Source organism: Phycodurus eques, chromosome 7 (assembly GCF_024500275.1).
Source record: "Phycodurus eques isolate BA_2022a chromosome 7, UOR_Pequ_1.1, whole genome shotgun sequence".
Taxonomy (NCBI): Eukaryota; Metazoa; Chordata; class Actinopteri; order Syngnathiformes; family Syngnathidae; genus Phycodurus; species Phycodurus eques.
The window spans coordinates 8,982,956-9,000,647 of record NC_084531.1 but is presented as its reverse complement, the minus strand read 5'-3'; the positions used below and the strand labels follow the sequence as shown (position 1 = coordinate 9,000,647).

Sequence of the window (17,692 nt, the reverse complement as noted above, 5' to 3'; positions counted from 1 at the left end):
CGCTTCTCCTCACAAGGGTCGCGGGCGTGCTGGAGCCTATCCCAGCTGTCATCGGGGAGGAGGCGGGGTACACCTTGAACTGGTTGCCAGCCAATCGCAGGGCACATACAAACAAACAACCATTCACACTCACACCTACGGGCAATTTAGAGTCACCAATGCATGCATGTTTTTTGGGATGTGGGAGGAAACCAGAGTGCCCGGAGAAAACCCACGCAGGTACGGGGAGAACATGCAAACTCCACACAGGCGGGGACGGGGATTGAACCCGGGTCCTCAGAACTGTGAGGCTGACGCTCTAACCAGTCGGCCACCGTGCCGCAAAAAGTACCAATCCTATTTTGATAAAGTAAGGAGTAGAAAGGACAGATACCTGTGTTCAAATGTAGGGAGTAAAAGTAAAATGCCATCAGAAACTTACCTTCAAATAACGAATATTTATATACAAACTCCGTAGAAACACATATGGACAAGTAATATAACAATAGGTTAATTAGGTTAGCAACATTGTTGTTATTTGCTAAATACATAAAAAAACTAATTTTAAATATCATTTTACATTACCAATTTATTTTTGGGTTGTTCTTTCAAATATTAAAAGTTGAGTTTATATATAAACTCTCTTAAACTCATCCCCATTATTACTATTATTATTATTATTACTGTAACACATGATCTGACACTTATATTCACCTTTTGGTGTTTTATTTGATGTTATTGTTTTCAACTTGTTTCAAATTGTTTTTGTCTAATGCTAAGTTGTTTTTTGTTTAATTTTGATGTAGAGCACTTTGTTTCAGCGACAGTTCTTTTGTTAACTATCACTACAATAAAGTTGAGAGTACAGTAACTAAGTATGAATACAGGTTAGTTATTTTCCATTTTAATAAAAAAAAAAATTCCTCTTGAAAAAAAATATAAAACCAGTAGGTGACATTGAAAAACTCCTGCAGTTCCCTCTGGATCTTTAAAGCAAACGTTCTTATGTTCGTTAGTCAAAAAGAAAAAGAGAAAAAAAAATATGTCATCAAGGTTAAGTGTGCAAGCAAACGAGGACACGTGTTCCTGCTTTTCTTGAGTGAACCCGTTTATTATGAGAAAAAAAACAGAGTTCAGTCATTAGGTCGGCTTGAAGGCTGCCTAAATTGCTCTGTGGCAGCTTCCCCACACCTGAGTCAACACACATTCCAAAATCATCTTCCTTCACACGTCACACACACACCACCGCTAACTACAAACAACATGTGACATGTTGGAATCCTCCAAAGAAAAAAATAAATAGATCTTTATCTTGTATGTAAAATATGTCTTCTCATCAAAAAGGTCGCTTTGGCCACTTTTAAATGAGTCCATTCACTCCTGCCTGCTCGGCATCAACCTGTTAGCTAGAGGGGCCGAAAACAGTCGTCGGCGTAAAACAATAAATAAATCCTTCAGACTTCAAAGTGTCTGAACAGCCGATTGATACCGAATGAGGTGAATCTCACATGCTGATGATACTCTGCTCATTGCTTTGTGAGTTATCGAAAGCAGTGGTTCTCAAACTGAGGGTCTGCGAACCATTACTTGGGGCTGCTCCAAAATTTCAATCAAATTATGCCAGATCATATAAAAAAAAAATATTCTGTGCACAAAAACAAACCAATTAACTCTGACTGCTTTATAGCTTTGGGCCAACTGAAAGATATTCCAGCGGGCTACGGACCAAGCTGTGAGTATTTGACATCCAAAAAGGTTTGTATTTGCCTGTAGATGCCACAAGACAGCGGTCAAACACTATTAAAAAAAGCTATGGCCTGACTAAAAGAACCGACATAGTTGCTTGGCACCAAGATGCCACCAGATGGCACCAAAATATTTGGTGTAAGCCTGATAGCATAATTGTCCAAGGCATTTTTTACTTACTGTCACAATATCAATTTAAAAAAATAAATAACGATATGCTCGCTAAAAATTTTTTTTTTCTTTGTCTGGTTGAATCAAGGAAAGTGTGGGGGTGGTTCAGAAAAATGTAAAAAAAAAAAAAAAATCACTTAGGCAGTTGTTATTAGGCTAACTAGATGAAGCATGGCTTTGGCCCGAACACAAAAACAGTGAATCGCAAATTTGCGAATGATGAAACACAAACATGCGTGCATTTACTCCATCACATAAATGTGACAGCAGTAGTTCTACTTTTCTTACGCGCTTTTGTCATGTAGAGTTGTATAGGTGAGGCAAGGTAACCTCAGAAAAATAGTCGCGACTTAGAACTACCTTCCTCTGGTTAATATTTTTTCCAGCATGTGGATAAATCAGACCTTTTGCGACATAAATGTGTGCCATGTCTTTGCCAATGTTGACTCCATGATTGGCTTCCTCAATCCTCTTTCTTGTCATACACAAAACAATGTGAAAATGATTCCGTTCATGTTGTCCGTTTCTTAGCGAGAATTCAACTCGCTAGTTGCTTTTTTGAAAAATACTCAAGAAAGTTGTTGAAGAAAGTTGCTTAAGATAGCAACCAAATGTTTAAGTTGGCAACATTGAATGCTTTTGTAAACTAGCTCTCTCTGTTCCCAGCCATATTGTTAACATAAGCAGCACAAGTCAACTAGTGGCCATGGAAAACTATTGTAGTATTTTTTTCCCCTTTATTTCGAACACGTATAAAAACGTTCAATTGAATTTGATTAAGTTCCTTTCTATCAAATACGTCATAAATACTTAGGTTTAACAGTATTGATATATATAGTATTTAATTGAACTACTGGGAACTAGAGTGGCTTAACTCCATTTTTGCATTTTTAAGTGGAGAAATGAATAGAGAAAAGTCATCTTTCAGATGAATACTTGTCGAAATCAAGGTTTGGCTGTAATATTGACAAATAGGGGCATCCCTTCATTGCACTCAGCATTTTTTCTGATTCATGAATCCAACACTGGGCCACCTCCAGTTTCCAAGACAGCTGCGCCCATAAAACCAGATTAGAACTTCTGCAAAAAACAACCCCGAAAGTTCACAGATTAATAAAAATAAGGAGTGCTTTCGCTTGGGTGCCAGTGCATATTTGTATTAGTCAATGTTATTGTTATGTTACATGTTATTATTACCATAATTTCTCATGTATAATGCATACTCATGTATAATGCGCACCCCCAAAGTTGACCTCAAAAGTTTGGAAAACCCTTCAACCTATGTATAATGCATTTTCACAATGCATGATTTTGCTTCTACCCATATGATCAAAACATTAAGTATTAGCTGTACAGTGTTCCCTCGCCATTTCGCGCTTGACGTTTTGCGGCTTCAGTGCTTTGCGGGTTTTCCAAAATATTCATTAAAAATAAATAAAGAAAGAAATTAAATAAAAAATACAGCCATACCGTCAGCCATATTGCGGAAAGAAGCGTTGTTTCATGTTGATGCACGTGAGAGGAGTTGACTCAGAGGCTTTGTACATGCCTGTCCTGTACGGGCACTCATACAAGGCGCATGATTGGTTCCCGGCGCGACATCGACCAATGAGAGCACGAGTGGATTTATCCTGTGAGCTGCGCATCATTGCAGCTTCACCCAGCATCTTCCCTTGTTGTGTCTCGCCAGTCTCGTCCACGCTGTTGACAGTCTCGCATACTGTATCTTAGTGTTGTGTTCGTGATAACTTTTTTTGATTAAGCGATAACTTTTTGGGATTAATTAAGCCCTTACAATGCCGCCAAAGCGCTGTGCCCCTGCGAAAGCTTCCTCCGGGGCGCCCAAGAGGAAGAAGAAGATGATGACCATCAGCGAAAAAGTGAAACTTTTAGATATGATCAAAGAGGGCAGAAGTTATGCATCTGTGGCACCCCATTATGGCGTGAATGAATCTACAGTGTGGTACATCAGGAAAGAGGAACCAAACATCCGCAAAACTGCTTCAATAACCTTCAATCAGGAAGCGAAACGTGTGGTAACTCCGCGTAATAAGAGAATTGTGAAAATGGAAGCTGCATTGGCATTGTGGATTGCTGATTGCAGGGAAAAGACAGTGAGTTTGGACACAGGACAAAGGCCAAACCTCCGCCACCAACACAAGCCTTTTCGCCTATCTCAGAAGGCAATGTTGATGAATGTTAATTACTGTATAATAAAGGTTAATTACTGTATAAGGTTTTGTAATTAAAGATTTAAGTAAATATGTGTACTGTTGTAATATTTGTCTCAAATATATAAAGTATAAAAACTGTTTACATATTTTAAACATTCTGGTACATACACGATAATTCCTCGGGAGGGTGGGGGGGCAAATCCTATTTCGCTGTTTTTCACCTTTCGCGGGGAGTTGTGGTTCCCATTAACCACACAAAATGAGGGATCACTGTATTTAGTTAGTTTTTTCAAAGAATTATTCTGAAGTTAAGCACTTTATTTGAACACATAATATTTTATTTGTCTTTACTTGCTCTTATTTTGAAATTCACAGCCCTACTTTATTTAGTAAATGAGAAGGAGTTGTGCTCATATGTTTGATTACCCAGGCAAAATTTGTAAGATGTGTACAATTCTTTAAAGAAAAGGACCAGGTGAAACACATTTAATTTCATTTTAATGGGATTCGAATTAAAGGGTCAAGCATTTCTAAAATGCATAATTAAACAAAACATACCCATAAAGAAATCAATGATGGTTGTTGTTCAGTCATATTTAAAAAATAAATAAATAAATGACAAAAAAAAAAAATTATATATATATATATATATATATCACAAATTCTGCCTGGGTATGTAAACATATGAGCACAACTGTATATATAAACAATCATATGTACCCATCACGTCATATTGGAATGAAAGTGTAGGCTACACCTTTTTCATTCCCACTAGGTGGCATACTAGAATGGAAGTGTACAACTTTTTCATAACCTCTCGGGGGCGGTGGCCTATTGGAATGAAAGTGTACAGCTCTTTCATAACCTCTAGATGGCAGCATACATTTATAAAATGTGAAAATCTGTCATTTTCTCCTATAACTATGTATGATGCGCACTATTGACTTTTGTCAATTTTTTTAGGGGGAAATGCACATTATACATGAGAAATTATCCTCCAAATTTTTATTGCAGCCATCAAACTTTAAAACACTCTCCTGCAAAATGACAAAAATGGAGTCACCCTACTCTAGTTCGAAGTGGCTCAATTGAGGTTAAGATTATGAGTGGGGTCCTTGAGAAAAATTCTCCCCTTTTAGGGGTCCCTCAAACCTAAAATCTTTGGAAACCCCTGATCTAAAGCATTCCTTCAACAAATAAAGCATCTACAAACAAAACAAAACAAAACAAAAAGCAGTGACTTTGCTATAGGCACTAAAACACAGCGTCCACACAGTCACATTCTGTCTGTTTCATGAACACGATGCGTTCAGGCACAGTTTGGAGTGTAGAAGAGCTGTGATGCTGACAACAGTATCGGGTGTGCGTGTGCGTTTGTGTAGAAGCAAGGCAATCTACGGACATAGTCGTTTAGAAAAAAAGCGCATCTCCCGTGATGTTATTGTTTGATTGAATCGGATGCTGCAGTCAAAGTGTGCATAGCATTGTTGACTTATTGAACATATCTGGCCTCCCTTCTCAATCGCCCTCTTCCATCTTTCTCCTCCGTGTTATCCCAGCTGATCTTCATACTGCTTTCGGAAGCAGTCGCCTGCAGGGAAGAAGTCCCAGCAGCGTTCTTGGTACATCTTCCACACATAGGACTCCTAAGAAATAAAATAGAGGTCATAATTCCAGTGAAAGTTCGGAATCAGGTAAATGGTCATGGTATGTAGTAAAAGTTCCAAATAGAAATCCGAGATTTTTGACGCCATTTGCTGACCTGTCCCGTGTGCTCGGTTTCATCCTTGTTGATGAGATACATCAGGAAGAACCTGCAAGACACAGAGGAGGCGGAAACACAAACAATCACCAAGTAACTTGTAAATTTAACGGTATACAGTCGTCCCTCGTCATATCGCGGTTCACTTTTTACCGTTTCATTGTATTGCAGATTTTGAAATTGTACATATCCTATTTTTTCGCTGGATTGCTGGATTTTGTGGTGGTCATTTTTTTAAACTGAATGTTACTGCAGACTCATGTAGCAATAAGCACGAGCCCGGAGGTAAGACTGCGTAAAAGACGGAGAATGTCCAATGTTTGAGTTCATTTGACGCTTAAAAAAAAAGAAAAGAAAGTGCAATATGTCAACAGCAAAGAAGAACTGGCTTTACACAACTGCACGTCTACGGCAAAGTAAACACCGTTATCTGATTTAATACAGCCTACCACCACAAGTTAGGCCAAAGGCCACAACTTACCCCAAGTAACTCAACTTCCAGACTGGCTAATGGTTAGCTACTTAACAGCTAGCGCTATACTGAGCCAACATGGGCAACTTGTTTACCGCGGGGCTTCTAGGACGTGACCCTGCGATAAATGAGTGACTACTGTATAATAATTCAAACATAAATACATAAGTGGTAAATAACAGACGAAAAGATATGTAAATATGACTTGTATGGCCCATTGAAGGACATAGAAATTATATATGGTGTAAATGTTGTATATTAGTGATGTAAAGATCATTTAATATGGTGGAAGTTTTGTACATTAAGGTGTAAAGATCATGGACTATGATGTTCATTAAATATGGGACATTGAGGTCCACAGATTGTTAAATACAAAGTAAATGTTACATCAAGGTGCATCAACATTATATAGGATGTAAATATGGTAAATTAGGTCTCAGTGGCAGTAATCCTGTACAGATACTCACACCAGATACTAACTAGTTGTCTGACCCCTCCAATACAGTAAACTGCACATTTAGAGTGGTCTTTTATTGTGGGCAGCCTAAGGAAAACCTGCTGAATAATCATGCTGTGGAAGCAGCATCCTGATATGACACACCTGTGAAGTGGATGGATTATCTCGGCAAAGGAGAATTGCTTACAAACTCAGATTTAAACATATTTGTGAACAACATTGGAGAGAAATTGGCCTTTTGTGTACATGGAAAGCCTTAGACCTTTGAGTTCAATTCATGAAAAATGGGAGCATTTGGGAATTTGCCACAGCTGAAAATGAACTCCCAGTGTTAAACCTAAAAGAAGCCACTCACATGTAATTAGCCAAGTTGTGTTCCTCTAAAGTGTGCGTCTCGAAGCCGTGCGGCGTCGTGTCGAAGTAGTCGCTGCCGATTCCGCAGATGAAGCACTTTGTCTGTGGGAAAAGAGAGGAGAGACCTTGTCAAACGGAAGACCGTATACGAGACGAGGCCACGCGTGGCAAGACTGGTGTACCCACCTCCATGTCCTCCCTGACCTGCTCCTGTTGGTCTCTTAGCTCCCCGAAGGCGTCAATGATCAAACCTGAAAGGGCACAAGTCCTCAGTACAACTCGGGACTCTCGTGCAGAAGTTCTCGAAATGGGGTTCACGGACCCCTGAGGTTACTCAAAATAATTTGAAAGAAATTACATTTTTGCCTACCTCAGCTTTGGGCCAATTAAAAGCTCTGATACGATGGTTTCTGCATCGTCACATAAATCTGTGATGTTTTATAGAACAAAAGGCGCAATTTTACAAGGTTTTTTTTGTTTTTTTTTGGAGAAACTATTATGAAAATAAAGCTGTATTTTTTAAATGTACTTGTTAAAATATTATATTCTTCCCTTCTTAATCTTTTGACTTTAATATCACAATATTACAACTTTATTCTCATAAGATTGAGATTTTTTAATCTCGACAAACTATGTCTTTTTTTTTTTATTAAATGTAACTGCTATATTTTTACTAATTTTATGTTAATGTATATATTTTGAACATTACATCTGTTTACTTTTCCCTTTTACTTTATAAAATATACAATATACAATTTCATTTATTATTCATATGGTTTAAGCAGACCTTAATGTGGATGAAACACAATGTAGATGTATTGAAATGTTATTATTCCATTGTGCGCTGCTGTGTATACAGAAAGAAGTCTATCTATCTATCTATCTATCTATCTATCTATCTATCTATCTATCTATCTATCTATCTATCTATCTATCTATCTACTGTATCTGTCTGTCTGTCCATCTATCTATATAGATTAACGCAATCTATCGATCGAAAAAATACATTATTTTTATAGCAGTAAAACTAAAATATGAATATATTGTACGTAACATAATTTTTTTTCTCAAAAATGGGATTAGTTTTAATTTCTATGGAATTTATGGAGACACAAGATAGTTTTCTTTAATTAGCGTTAGGGTTATGAGGGGATCCTTGAAAAAACTTCTCCACTATAAGGGGTACCAAGACCACAAAAATTGAGAACTCTGCCTCTAGTGAATTAAAGTTAGGAGGACTGGGCGATATGGCCTTAAAATAACGATATTGGATTTTTTTTTTTCTTCACAAAAATAGAATTTCCAATTTAAAATATTTTTTCCCCCCATCGCTAATAGAAAGAACAAATGACATTATTCAAAACAAGTTTTGCTTTTTGTTTTTCCCCCCTCTGGGATTTGCTTTAGTTTTCCTGATACCAAATAATAAATAATTGTTTTGGCATTTAATGGTTGTTTGTTGGCACTGTGGGCGACTGGTTAGCGAGTCTGCCTCACAGTTTCTGAGGACCAGGGTCAATCCCCGGCCACGCCTGTGTGGAGTTTGCATGTTCTCCCACCGTGCCTGCGTGGGTTTTCTTCGGGAACTCCGTTTTCCTCACACATCCCAAAAACATGCATGGTAGGTTGAATGAAGACTCTAAATTGCTCATTGGTGTGAATGTGAGTGCGGATGGTTGTTTGTTTCTATGTGCCCTGCGATTGGCTGGCAACAGGTTCAGGGTGTACCCCGCCTCCTGCACAATGATAGCTGGGATAGACTCCAGCACGCCCGCGACCCCAGTGAGGAGAAGCAGCTCAGAGAATGGATGGATGGATGGATGTTTTGGCATTTAGGGGTATTAAGTATGTTTATGTGGTGTAAGGATTGCGAGGAGGTCTGTGGAAAGGTTTCGCTCCTGTAAGGGTTCCCAGGACCCAAAAAGTTTGAGAACCCCTACTGAAGTCAGTCAAGGTATTAAAGTTATCGACGTCCTAACTTCACCAGCCTGGAGAACGTGGCTTCGTAGAGCGTAGCGGGCCACGAGTTCCTACCCTGAATGATGGCCAGCAGGATGACGATGACAAAGAAGAAGAAGGTGATGTCGAAGACCACTCGGTAGAGCTCGTATTCATCGCCGGCCGGGTCCTCGATCTCGTCGCCAATGCCACCGCCAGCTCGCACGCCAACGTACATATGGAATAGATAGCACTGCGGGCGAAACAAAGGTAGCCAGAATCCTCACTATAAAGAATGTATCTTTGTTCATCTATCCATGCCAACAATGTATAGTCACAGGCAGAACAATTAAATGCTCTTCGACTCGACAGCAGAAAGTCCAATGAACCTGTATTTCCACTTTTTGCCATTCATACAACAGAATACCATAATTTCTCATGTATAATGCAAATTTTTTTCTTCAAAGAATTGTCAAAAGTAAATAGTGGGCATTATACATAGGTATATAGGGGAAAATGGAAAAAAACTTTCACATTTCATGAATGTATGCCGCCATCTAGAGGTTATGAAAAACCTGGACACTTTCATTCTACTATGCCACCGTAGTAGCATAGTAGAATGAAAGAGTAGGCCATCTACTATGCCTACTCTTTCATTCCGATATGAAAGGGGGAAGTTTACATACACAGGCAGAATTTTTGAGCTATTGTTTCTTTGTTTTTTTTAATACGACTGATGACTGAACAACAACCAGCATTAATTTATTTATGGTTAGGTTTTGTTTAATGCTAATGCTTTTTTGAAATGCTTGACAGTTTAATTTGAATCCCATTAAAATAAAATTAAATCTGTTTCGCCTGGCCCTTCATGTTTTCTTTAAAGAATTTTACACATCTTACAAATTCTGCCTGGGTAATCAAACATATGAGCACAATAGTGTGTTTTCTCATTTAATAAATAAAAGTAGGGCTGTGAATTTCAAAATAAGAATAGGTAAATAAAAATAAAGTATTACATGTTCAAATAAAGTGCTTAACTTCAGAATAATTCTTTAAAAAAAAATAACAAAATACAAATAATACTTCATGTTTTGATCATATGGGTAGAAGCAAAATCATGCATTGTAAAAATGCATTATACATAGGTGGAAGGGTTTTTCTGAATTTTTAGGTCAAATTTGGGGGTGCGTATTATACATGGGTCGCATTATACACAAGAAATTACAGTAACAGCTTAGTGTTTAACTGAACAGGCCCTGATTTTACACTAAGTAAACTGAGATGAGCTCATCATTATTTCAGTACAGTAATTTTATGTGCCATATTTGTTTGGTGGTGTGTTGTGAGGTTTTGTAATGGAAAGCATGTGCCTTGGTTGAATAAAGTTTGTGCAGAAATGACATTTAGCGTGTTTGCTACGCACCGTCATCATGTCGTCACACTTCATGTCGGGCTCGTCCTCGTCCTCGCTCTTGTTGTAGAACTTGCGGAAGAAGTTGAAAGCCACCACAGTGTAGAGGTACACCACCACGGCCAGTAGACCCACCGTCATCATCAGCTGTGGAGGACACAACAATTGCAAGTCTTCCACTGTCTTTTGTTCTTGCTTTTTGTTGTCTCTCTTCAGTTTTTCTGTCCCCTTTTAAACAAAGCACCAGCAAGTGTTGTGTTTTGCTATTGCTTTTTTTGTTCCGTCTTTTTTTTTCTGTCACCTGTTTGCCGTTGTGGGTGACTGAGGACAGGATGGTGCGCAGGGTTTTGACGCCCATGGCGATGTCCAACAGGTGAGCAGCGAAGAAGAAGTTGTTGTAGTGTCCGAGCATAGACATGAGCATGTACCAGACCAGGTACAGGAAGGTCTAACAAAGAAAAGAAAGCATGTCAGAAACAGTGATATAATCTCTCTCTCTCTCTCTCTCTCTCTCTCTCTCTCTCTCTCTCGCTCTCTCTCTCTCTCTATATATATATATACATATAATTATTTTATTTGTTTTGCTTTTTATGTGATTGTTTATGTTTGATCAAATTAGATGCACGGGTTTTCTGAACTCACATTGTCAGTGAACACAACACCAAACTTCCAGATCTGGTACTTGATGTCTATGGAGGTTATCCTGCATAGAAGATGTAGGTGTAATTAATTGAGTAGATGTAGGTGTAAATAATTGTGTAGATTCTCAGTCATCCGGTTCATGGTAATCTGCAAAGTTTCAATTGAGGCAATGACTCTTCTTGTTTGTTTCAGCAAGTCATGTACAGTAGTTCAAGTCCAAGTCAAGTGGAGTCGCAGGCCTACCAAGTTAAGGTCACCATTGACTCGCAAACATACCAGCTGAACACAGAGTTGTCAGGCTCTGGCTTTTTATCATGCGTCATGGCGCTGACGTCCAGGGAGGCCAAGTCCATGCCCAGCAGCTCTGCGATTCTCTCTCTGCCGTAGATATCGCCATATTTATCCAACACCTACAAACAAAAATGTCCTTTCAGAGACAGTTCTTTGAATGAAAACACACTTTCACCTGTGAGAAGAACTGAAGAACTTGCCTTCCTTTTCACAAATTTATCCCAGTAATTGTTGGGGAAGGATCTGTAGTCACAGAAAAATGAGTGATTACATGTCACACGATAATAGTGAATAATAGTAAAACAGAGCTTCCATAAGAAAATGTGTATTTTGTGTTACACTGCTGGAACTTTTTTTGTTGTTGCAAACACTTAAATACTGTAATGATGTAACTAAACAAAGGTAGCTGAAACAAAGTAATACAAAAATGGTTGAAAAATAAGTAGGTCTTACAACTATGTAAAAAGGTTTAGTAAACAACATTTAAAATGAATTACCTTAATCCAAACATTGAACCTTTTTATGTTACCCTGTTCCTACTCAATAGTCCAGGCTCTGTTGACTGTTAATTGATCTTGGTGATCCATTAGTGGTCACAGGTGCTTAGTTGGCTTATGCCTTGGGCCAGCTCTGGTAAAACATTGGCTCTTACGGAGTGTTGAGCACCAGTCTGTCCCACTGTCCCTTGATATCGTCGTCTTCAGGCTGCTCGGTCACATAGACGCCGTCGAACTCTAGCTTTCTGGCCAGCTCCTTTTCTCTCTTGAAGATAACCAGAGGAACCTGCAGGACGAGGGAAGCCAAGAAAAAACTTTTTGCATGATGCCCCACGAGAAAAGAAATGGATAAACTTTAGCAGTGGGGCCATGTATTTGCTACCTGGGCCTTAATTGAGGACTTACTCGACTTAACCCACCTCTTAATACAACCACTATCATGTTGCAATTATAGAAACCACTACTACTATTACAAAAAAACAAATATATATATATATATATATATATATATATATATATATATATATATATATATATATAATTAATATAAAAGCACAGCTTTGCCACGTACATCTGGAGCAGTTCAGAATCAATATTTGCCCAATAGCGTGACAAACACAAAGATCATACTTACCAGATATGCTGATTAGTAAATGTACAGTTAGACCTTGATTTACGAGTTTAATTCGTAATTACTGACTGAGCTAGTAACTCAATTTACCTGTATCTTAAATTGTGAGTGAGACGCGAGATGTTGTGGGCAGATGTGGCATTTGACGGTGTAGCTGAAACTCACTTGGACTTCAAATTCACTAAGTGATGGCTTGCAAATCGGAAAATTCGTACATTTGTGCACTCATAAGTCAACGTACCACTGTATCAATGTGTGCAGATCGTTACAGACGTGTTTTGCTAGTCAAACTTAGCACGCTCTGACCAACCAATATGAGGACAGAAAAGTGGTGACGTTATTTTGGGCCACCTGACCTGTGAGGCGAATTGAAATAGGACTGGTTACAGAAACAGTCCCATTGAAACTATAGTTTAAGTTACATGAGGCAGCACTATTGCTTCTGAAGGCAGATTAGATTCACATGGCAACACAAAGGCTGAACTCTAATTGTACAAAAATATTGACTATCCACGTACATGTACTGGAAGAAGTGCAGCCAAAGAAACACTATGAAAATTAAGAGAACAGACTGTTGGGAAGGGAATTAATTAATACAATTTCATGCAACAAATATTAGAAGTTGGGTTGTATGTAGGTCAGTGCCTCTGATGGAGTTTAGGAGACGGCCCTGGAAGCCAATCATTTCACCTTGAGGCAGTTGTAGCCGATGATACAGAGGAAGGAGATGATGGTGTGGATGATGCTGAGGAATGCCAACGCTGGCTCCATGTATCCAGTGCTCTCCTCCAGGAAGTAGTACAGGGGGCCTTCGTCTTCGTCGTCCTCTCCTCCATCTTCGAATCCGGATCCTTCCTCATCAGCACCTGAGCCTTCAAACAATACTGAAGCGCCTTCAAAAAGACCAGAACCTTCAAAGTCCTCTTCGCCTGGCGGACTGTCGGAAACCTGGAGGGGTCGGATACAAGGCGATGCTGACATGGCCGTGGAATGATTTAATTGTAATCAAGTCAATTCAGTTGTATTATTTGTATTTATCTGTCCATTTTTAATAATAAAGTACCAATTTACAAAAATGTGATTGTTAAAGGCTTTTTTCCCCAAGTCAGTCAAACTAAAAGCAAACCTTGTAGAAGAGCAGGATGAAGTTGAGGGCAAAAGCGATAAAGAGGGCCAAGAAGCGCAGGTTGTAAAAGTTTCTAGAGAGGTAGTTCTGCAAGGAGATGATAGGAGAATGAGAGGACCAATGGCACTTTTTATTCCATGGATTTTTCCAGTTATTCTCAAAGTGTAGTATAAGTACAGTACCATTAGTTACCTGGGGTAATTACTTGTGGTGTGCAAAAATAATTATTGAATCAAAAAAATAAAATTTACGTTTAAAACATGCACTACAATGAAACATACTAGAATGAAGCTTGTACAGTAGCTATGCAAAGTCTTTTTTAATCCAGTGCAATACATTTAGATTTTTTCCAGTTCATTCTTATTTTTTTTATGAACAGTTCAGTTGTATTTAACTTTTAAATACATTACATTTGCATTCAATCTTTAAGTACTGTTTGTTGTGAGTTGTCAACTGGTCCCACCCTGGGAGCCAGATTGTATATGGAAGTTTATATATATTATTCAACAAAACAGTCTTTGAAAACACAAGTAAGTCCTAAAAAAATACACATATCTGCACATGCAAACCACATTTCAGACAGCATTGTTGGAGAACAGAAAAATTGTACATAATAATTACGGCCACTTACAGCAGTGATTTGCAACTACTGTACGGGAAGAGTTTATACTACAAAAAAAAAAGGGACTGTATACCTGTATTAATATGCCTTTTGCTTGAATTAAAATAAACGACTTTATTCATGCATGCGATGATGTCACAATCATATCAGAGCTTTTAATTTAAAAGTGAAGGAAGAGAGGAGTAATTGGTTTATTATGTTCGTATCCCCATATGTTGGTATGCACTTTACTAAATGATAAGACAAAGTAATTTATTGCAAACTATTTTCTGGACCCACAAGCTACACCTTACTAACCTCCGGGGATCACCACAGCCCAGTTTGAGAACAACTGATTGAGTGACGAGCGGACGCTCACCATGAATTTAATCCTCTGGACCTCAAGCTCGTTCCACAGCTCAAAGCCTTCCTCAGCCGCTTTCCTCTCCTTCTTCACCTTGGTCTTCACCGGCTCCTCAGGCTCCTCGGACACTTCCTCTTTGATCTCGGGCTCGGGCTCAGGCTCTGCCTTATCTGGCTTTTTCTCGTCGCTCTCAGTGCTGCAAATGCAGCAAGTGAAGCGCTTTAAACTCCTTTAAGGAGATGTCAACAGCGACACATGGAACTGCATGCCTCCATACATGAAATAGAATATGAACTGAATAAGTACACGTTTTAATATAACGTCATTGAGACATGCTATCCACCCATAGTATTTACCTAGACTCTAAATATCCATCCATTTTCTTTACAGCTTCTCCTCACTAGTGTCAAGGGCTGCTGGAGCCTATCCCAGCTATCTTCGGGCGGCAGGCGGGGTACACCCTGAACCAGTCGCCAGCCAATCGCAGGGCACAAACAACCATTCGCATTCACATTCACATTCACACCTATGGGCAGTCTTAAATCAACCTTCCAAGCATTTTTTTGGGATGTGGGAGGAAACCGGAGTGCCCGGAGAAAACCCACCCAGGCACGGGGAGAACATGCAAACTCCACACAGGTGGGCCGGCATTTGAATCCCGGTCCCCAGAACTGTGAGGCAGATGTGCTAGCCAGTCGTCCACCGTGCCAGCGACTCTAAATATACAACACAAAATGGTAGTCACAGTCAGTCCACTACTTACTCAGCTTTCTCTGTTTCTGGAGCGGCCTCTTCTTCAGTTTCAACGATTTCTTCTCCTTCCTCTTCCTGTCCTTCACCAGCAGCAGTCAACTGTGGCAATAGATGCATATAATTAGTTACCTCATTATATGAATGCACCATAATCTGGAAATAGTGGCCAGACTTGCAAGATGGCGCCTACCAGTGTGGCCGCCTCGGTAACGCGCTCTCTAGTATTGTCTTTGTTTTTGTGTTTTTCGTCCGTCTTTGGAGACCTTACACGACTCACTTACACAAGGGGAGACCTGCTAACCATCAAGGAGGCTACTCCGGACTTTCTGTCACCAACTTTCGAAAATCCGCTCAGTTTTTTCCCCGAGTTACTCACCGGAGCGGCGTCCGCGGTTTTCGGCGCATGGATGCGGAAGCGGCGCCACAGAGGAAAACGAGCCGGAATTCAGGTGAAACTCCGCAAGAGAGGACACAGATTGGCGTTCCCGTCGATCCACCTCGCGAATGTACGCTCCCTACCCAACAAAATGGACGAGCTTCATCTTCTGTTAAAGACCAGTAAAGACTTCGGACGTTCCGCGGCCATGTGCTTCACGGAGACCTGGCTTTGCGACGCTGTACCCGATGGCGCCGTCACGCTTCCCGGCTTCAACATTCATCGAGCGGACCGCGACATGGAATCATCGGGAAAAACGAAGGGCGGCGGGATATGCCTCCATATAAACGAAAAATGGTGTACGGACGTCACGGTGCTCAGCACACACTGCAGCCCGCATTTGGAGTCGCTGTTTCTGAACTGTAAACCATTTTACGCGCCACGTGAGTTTGCATCGTTTATACTGGCTGGAGTCTATATCACACCGCAAGCTAACACGAGCGCCGCATTGCTAACGCTCGCCGAACAAGTCAACGAAATTGAAAAAAAACACCCTGACTCACCCCTCATTATTCTCGGGGACTTTAACAAAGCTAAACTCAACCACGAACTCCCTAAATACAAGCAGCACATCGACTGTCCTACCAGGGAAAATAATACTTTAGACCACTGCTACACTACGGTAAAAAACGCATACCGTGCTATACCTCGTGCAGCCCTGGGCTCGTCTTCACTTAATACCGACGTACAAGCAAGAACTTAAATGTGCGAAGCCTACAGTGAAAACAGTCAAAAAGTGGACCAATGAAGCAAAGATGGAACTTCAAAGCTGTTTAGACTGCACAGACTGGAGTGTCTTTGAAAATTCAGCTGGCAGCCTGGATGAATATACGGACACTGTCACATCCTATATAAGTTTCTGTGAAGAGGTTTGTGTACCAACAAAATCATTTCGGACATTCAACAACAACAAGCCGTGGTTCACTGCTAAACTTAAGCAGCTTCGCCAAGCTAAGGAAGATGCATATCAGAGCGGGGACAGGGCCCTGTATAATCGAGCTAGAAACCAGCTTACTAAAGAAATTAACATTGCAAAGAGGATCTATGCAGCAAAGTTGGAAAAACAGTTTAGCGCGAACGACTCGAAATCAGTCTGGCGTGCATTCCAATCGCTGACTAATTACAAGCGACGATCCCCCCAAGCTGAGTACAATAGCACACTAGCCAACGACTTGAATACCTTCTATTGCAGATTTGAAAAGGACAGTTTCACTCCACACACCAACCCGGCCGCTCCCGCGACCACAACCACACCTCTGACTTCTGCGTTAACCATCCATGAACAGGATGTGAGACGCATCTTCAAACAACAGAAGATTAACAAAGCAACAGGACCGGACCATGTGTCCCCATCCTGCCTCAAAGTCTGCGCGGACCAGCTCGCTCCAGTCTTCACTCAGATCTTTAACAGATCTTTGGAAATGTGCGAAGTTCCATCCTGCTTCAAACGCTCCACCATCATTCCAGTCCCCAAGAAACCTGCAATCTCTAGTCTGAATGACTACAGGCCTGTCGCTTTGACATCTGTGGTCATGAAGTCCTTTGAACGTCTCGTGCTGGACCACCTCAAGAGTGTCACAGGTCCCCTGCTGGACCCCCTGCAGTTTGCCTACCAAGCGAACAGTTCTGCGGATGATGCAGTCAACATGGGACTGCACTTCATCCTAGAACACCTCAACAGTGCAGGGACCTACGCGAGGATCCTGTTCGTGGACTTCAGCTCAGCGTTCAACACCATCATCCCTGAACTCCTTTCAACCAAGCTTCTCCAGCTCAGCGTCTCACCTGCCATCTGCCAGTGGATTTACAGCTTTCTGACGGGAAGGACACAGCAGGTCAGGCTGGGGGAGGCCACCTCACCCACACGCAGCATCAGCACTGGGGCGC

General features: G+C 40.4%; 1 protein-coding gene across 1 annotated transcript in view; it reads right to left on the bottom strand.

The window, feature by feature from the left end:
• Window positions 1–1,079: 1,079 nt before the first annotated feature.
• Window positions 1,080–17,692, bottom strand: part of ryr1b (ryanodine receptor 1b (skeletal)) — a 146,419-nt gene continuing 129,806 nt past the window's right edge. The window contains exons 93-107 of the mRNA XM_061682639.1: window positions 15,380–15,468; window positions 14,632–14,812; window positions 13,652–13,738; window positions 13,216–13,473; window positions 12,050–12,180; window positions 11,598–11,640; window positions 11,383–11,516; window positions 11,107–11,167; window positions 10,766–10,912; window positions 10,477–10,611; window positions 9,150–9,306; window positions 7,302–7,366; window positions 7,117–7,217; window positions 5,833–5,884; window positions 1,080–5,716 (exon numbers count right to left, since the gene is read on the bottom strand). Coding sequence (XP_061538623.1) covers window positions 5,621–5,716; window positions 5,833–5,884; window positions 7,117–7,217; window positions 7,302–7,366; window positions 9,150–9,306; window positions 10,477–10,611; window positions 10,766–10,912; window positions 11,107–11,167; window positions 11,383–11,516; window positions 11,598–11,640; window positions 12,050–12,180; window positions 13,216–13,473; window positions 13,652–13,738; window positions 14,632–14,812; window positions 15,380–15,468 — 1,737 coding nt within the window. The 3' untranslated portion in view covers window positions 1,080–5,620. The remainder of the gene's footprint in view (window positions 5,717–5,832; window positions 5,885–7,116; window positions 7,218–7,301; window positions 7,367–9,149; window positions 9,307–10,476; window positions 10,612–10,765; window positions 10,913–11,106; window positions 11,168–11,382; window positions 11,517–11,597; window positions 11,641–12,049; window positions 12,181–13,215; window positions 13,474–13,651; window positions 13,739–14,631; window positions 14,813–15,379; window positions 15,469–17,692) is intronic.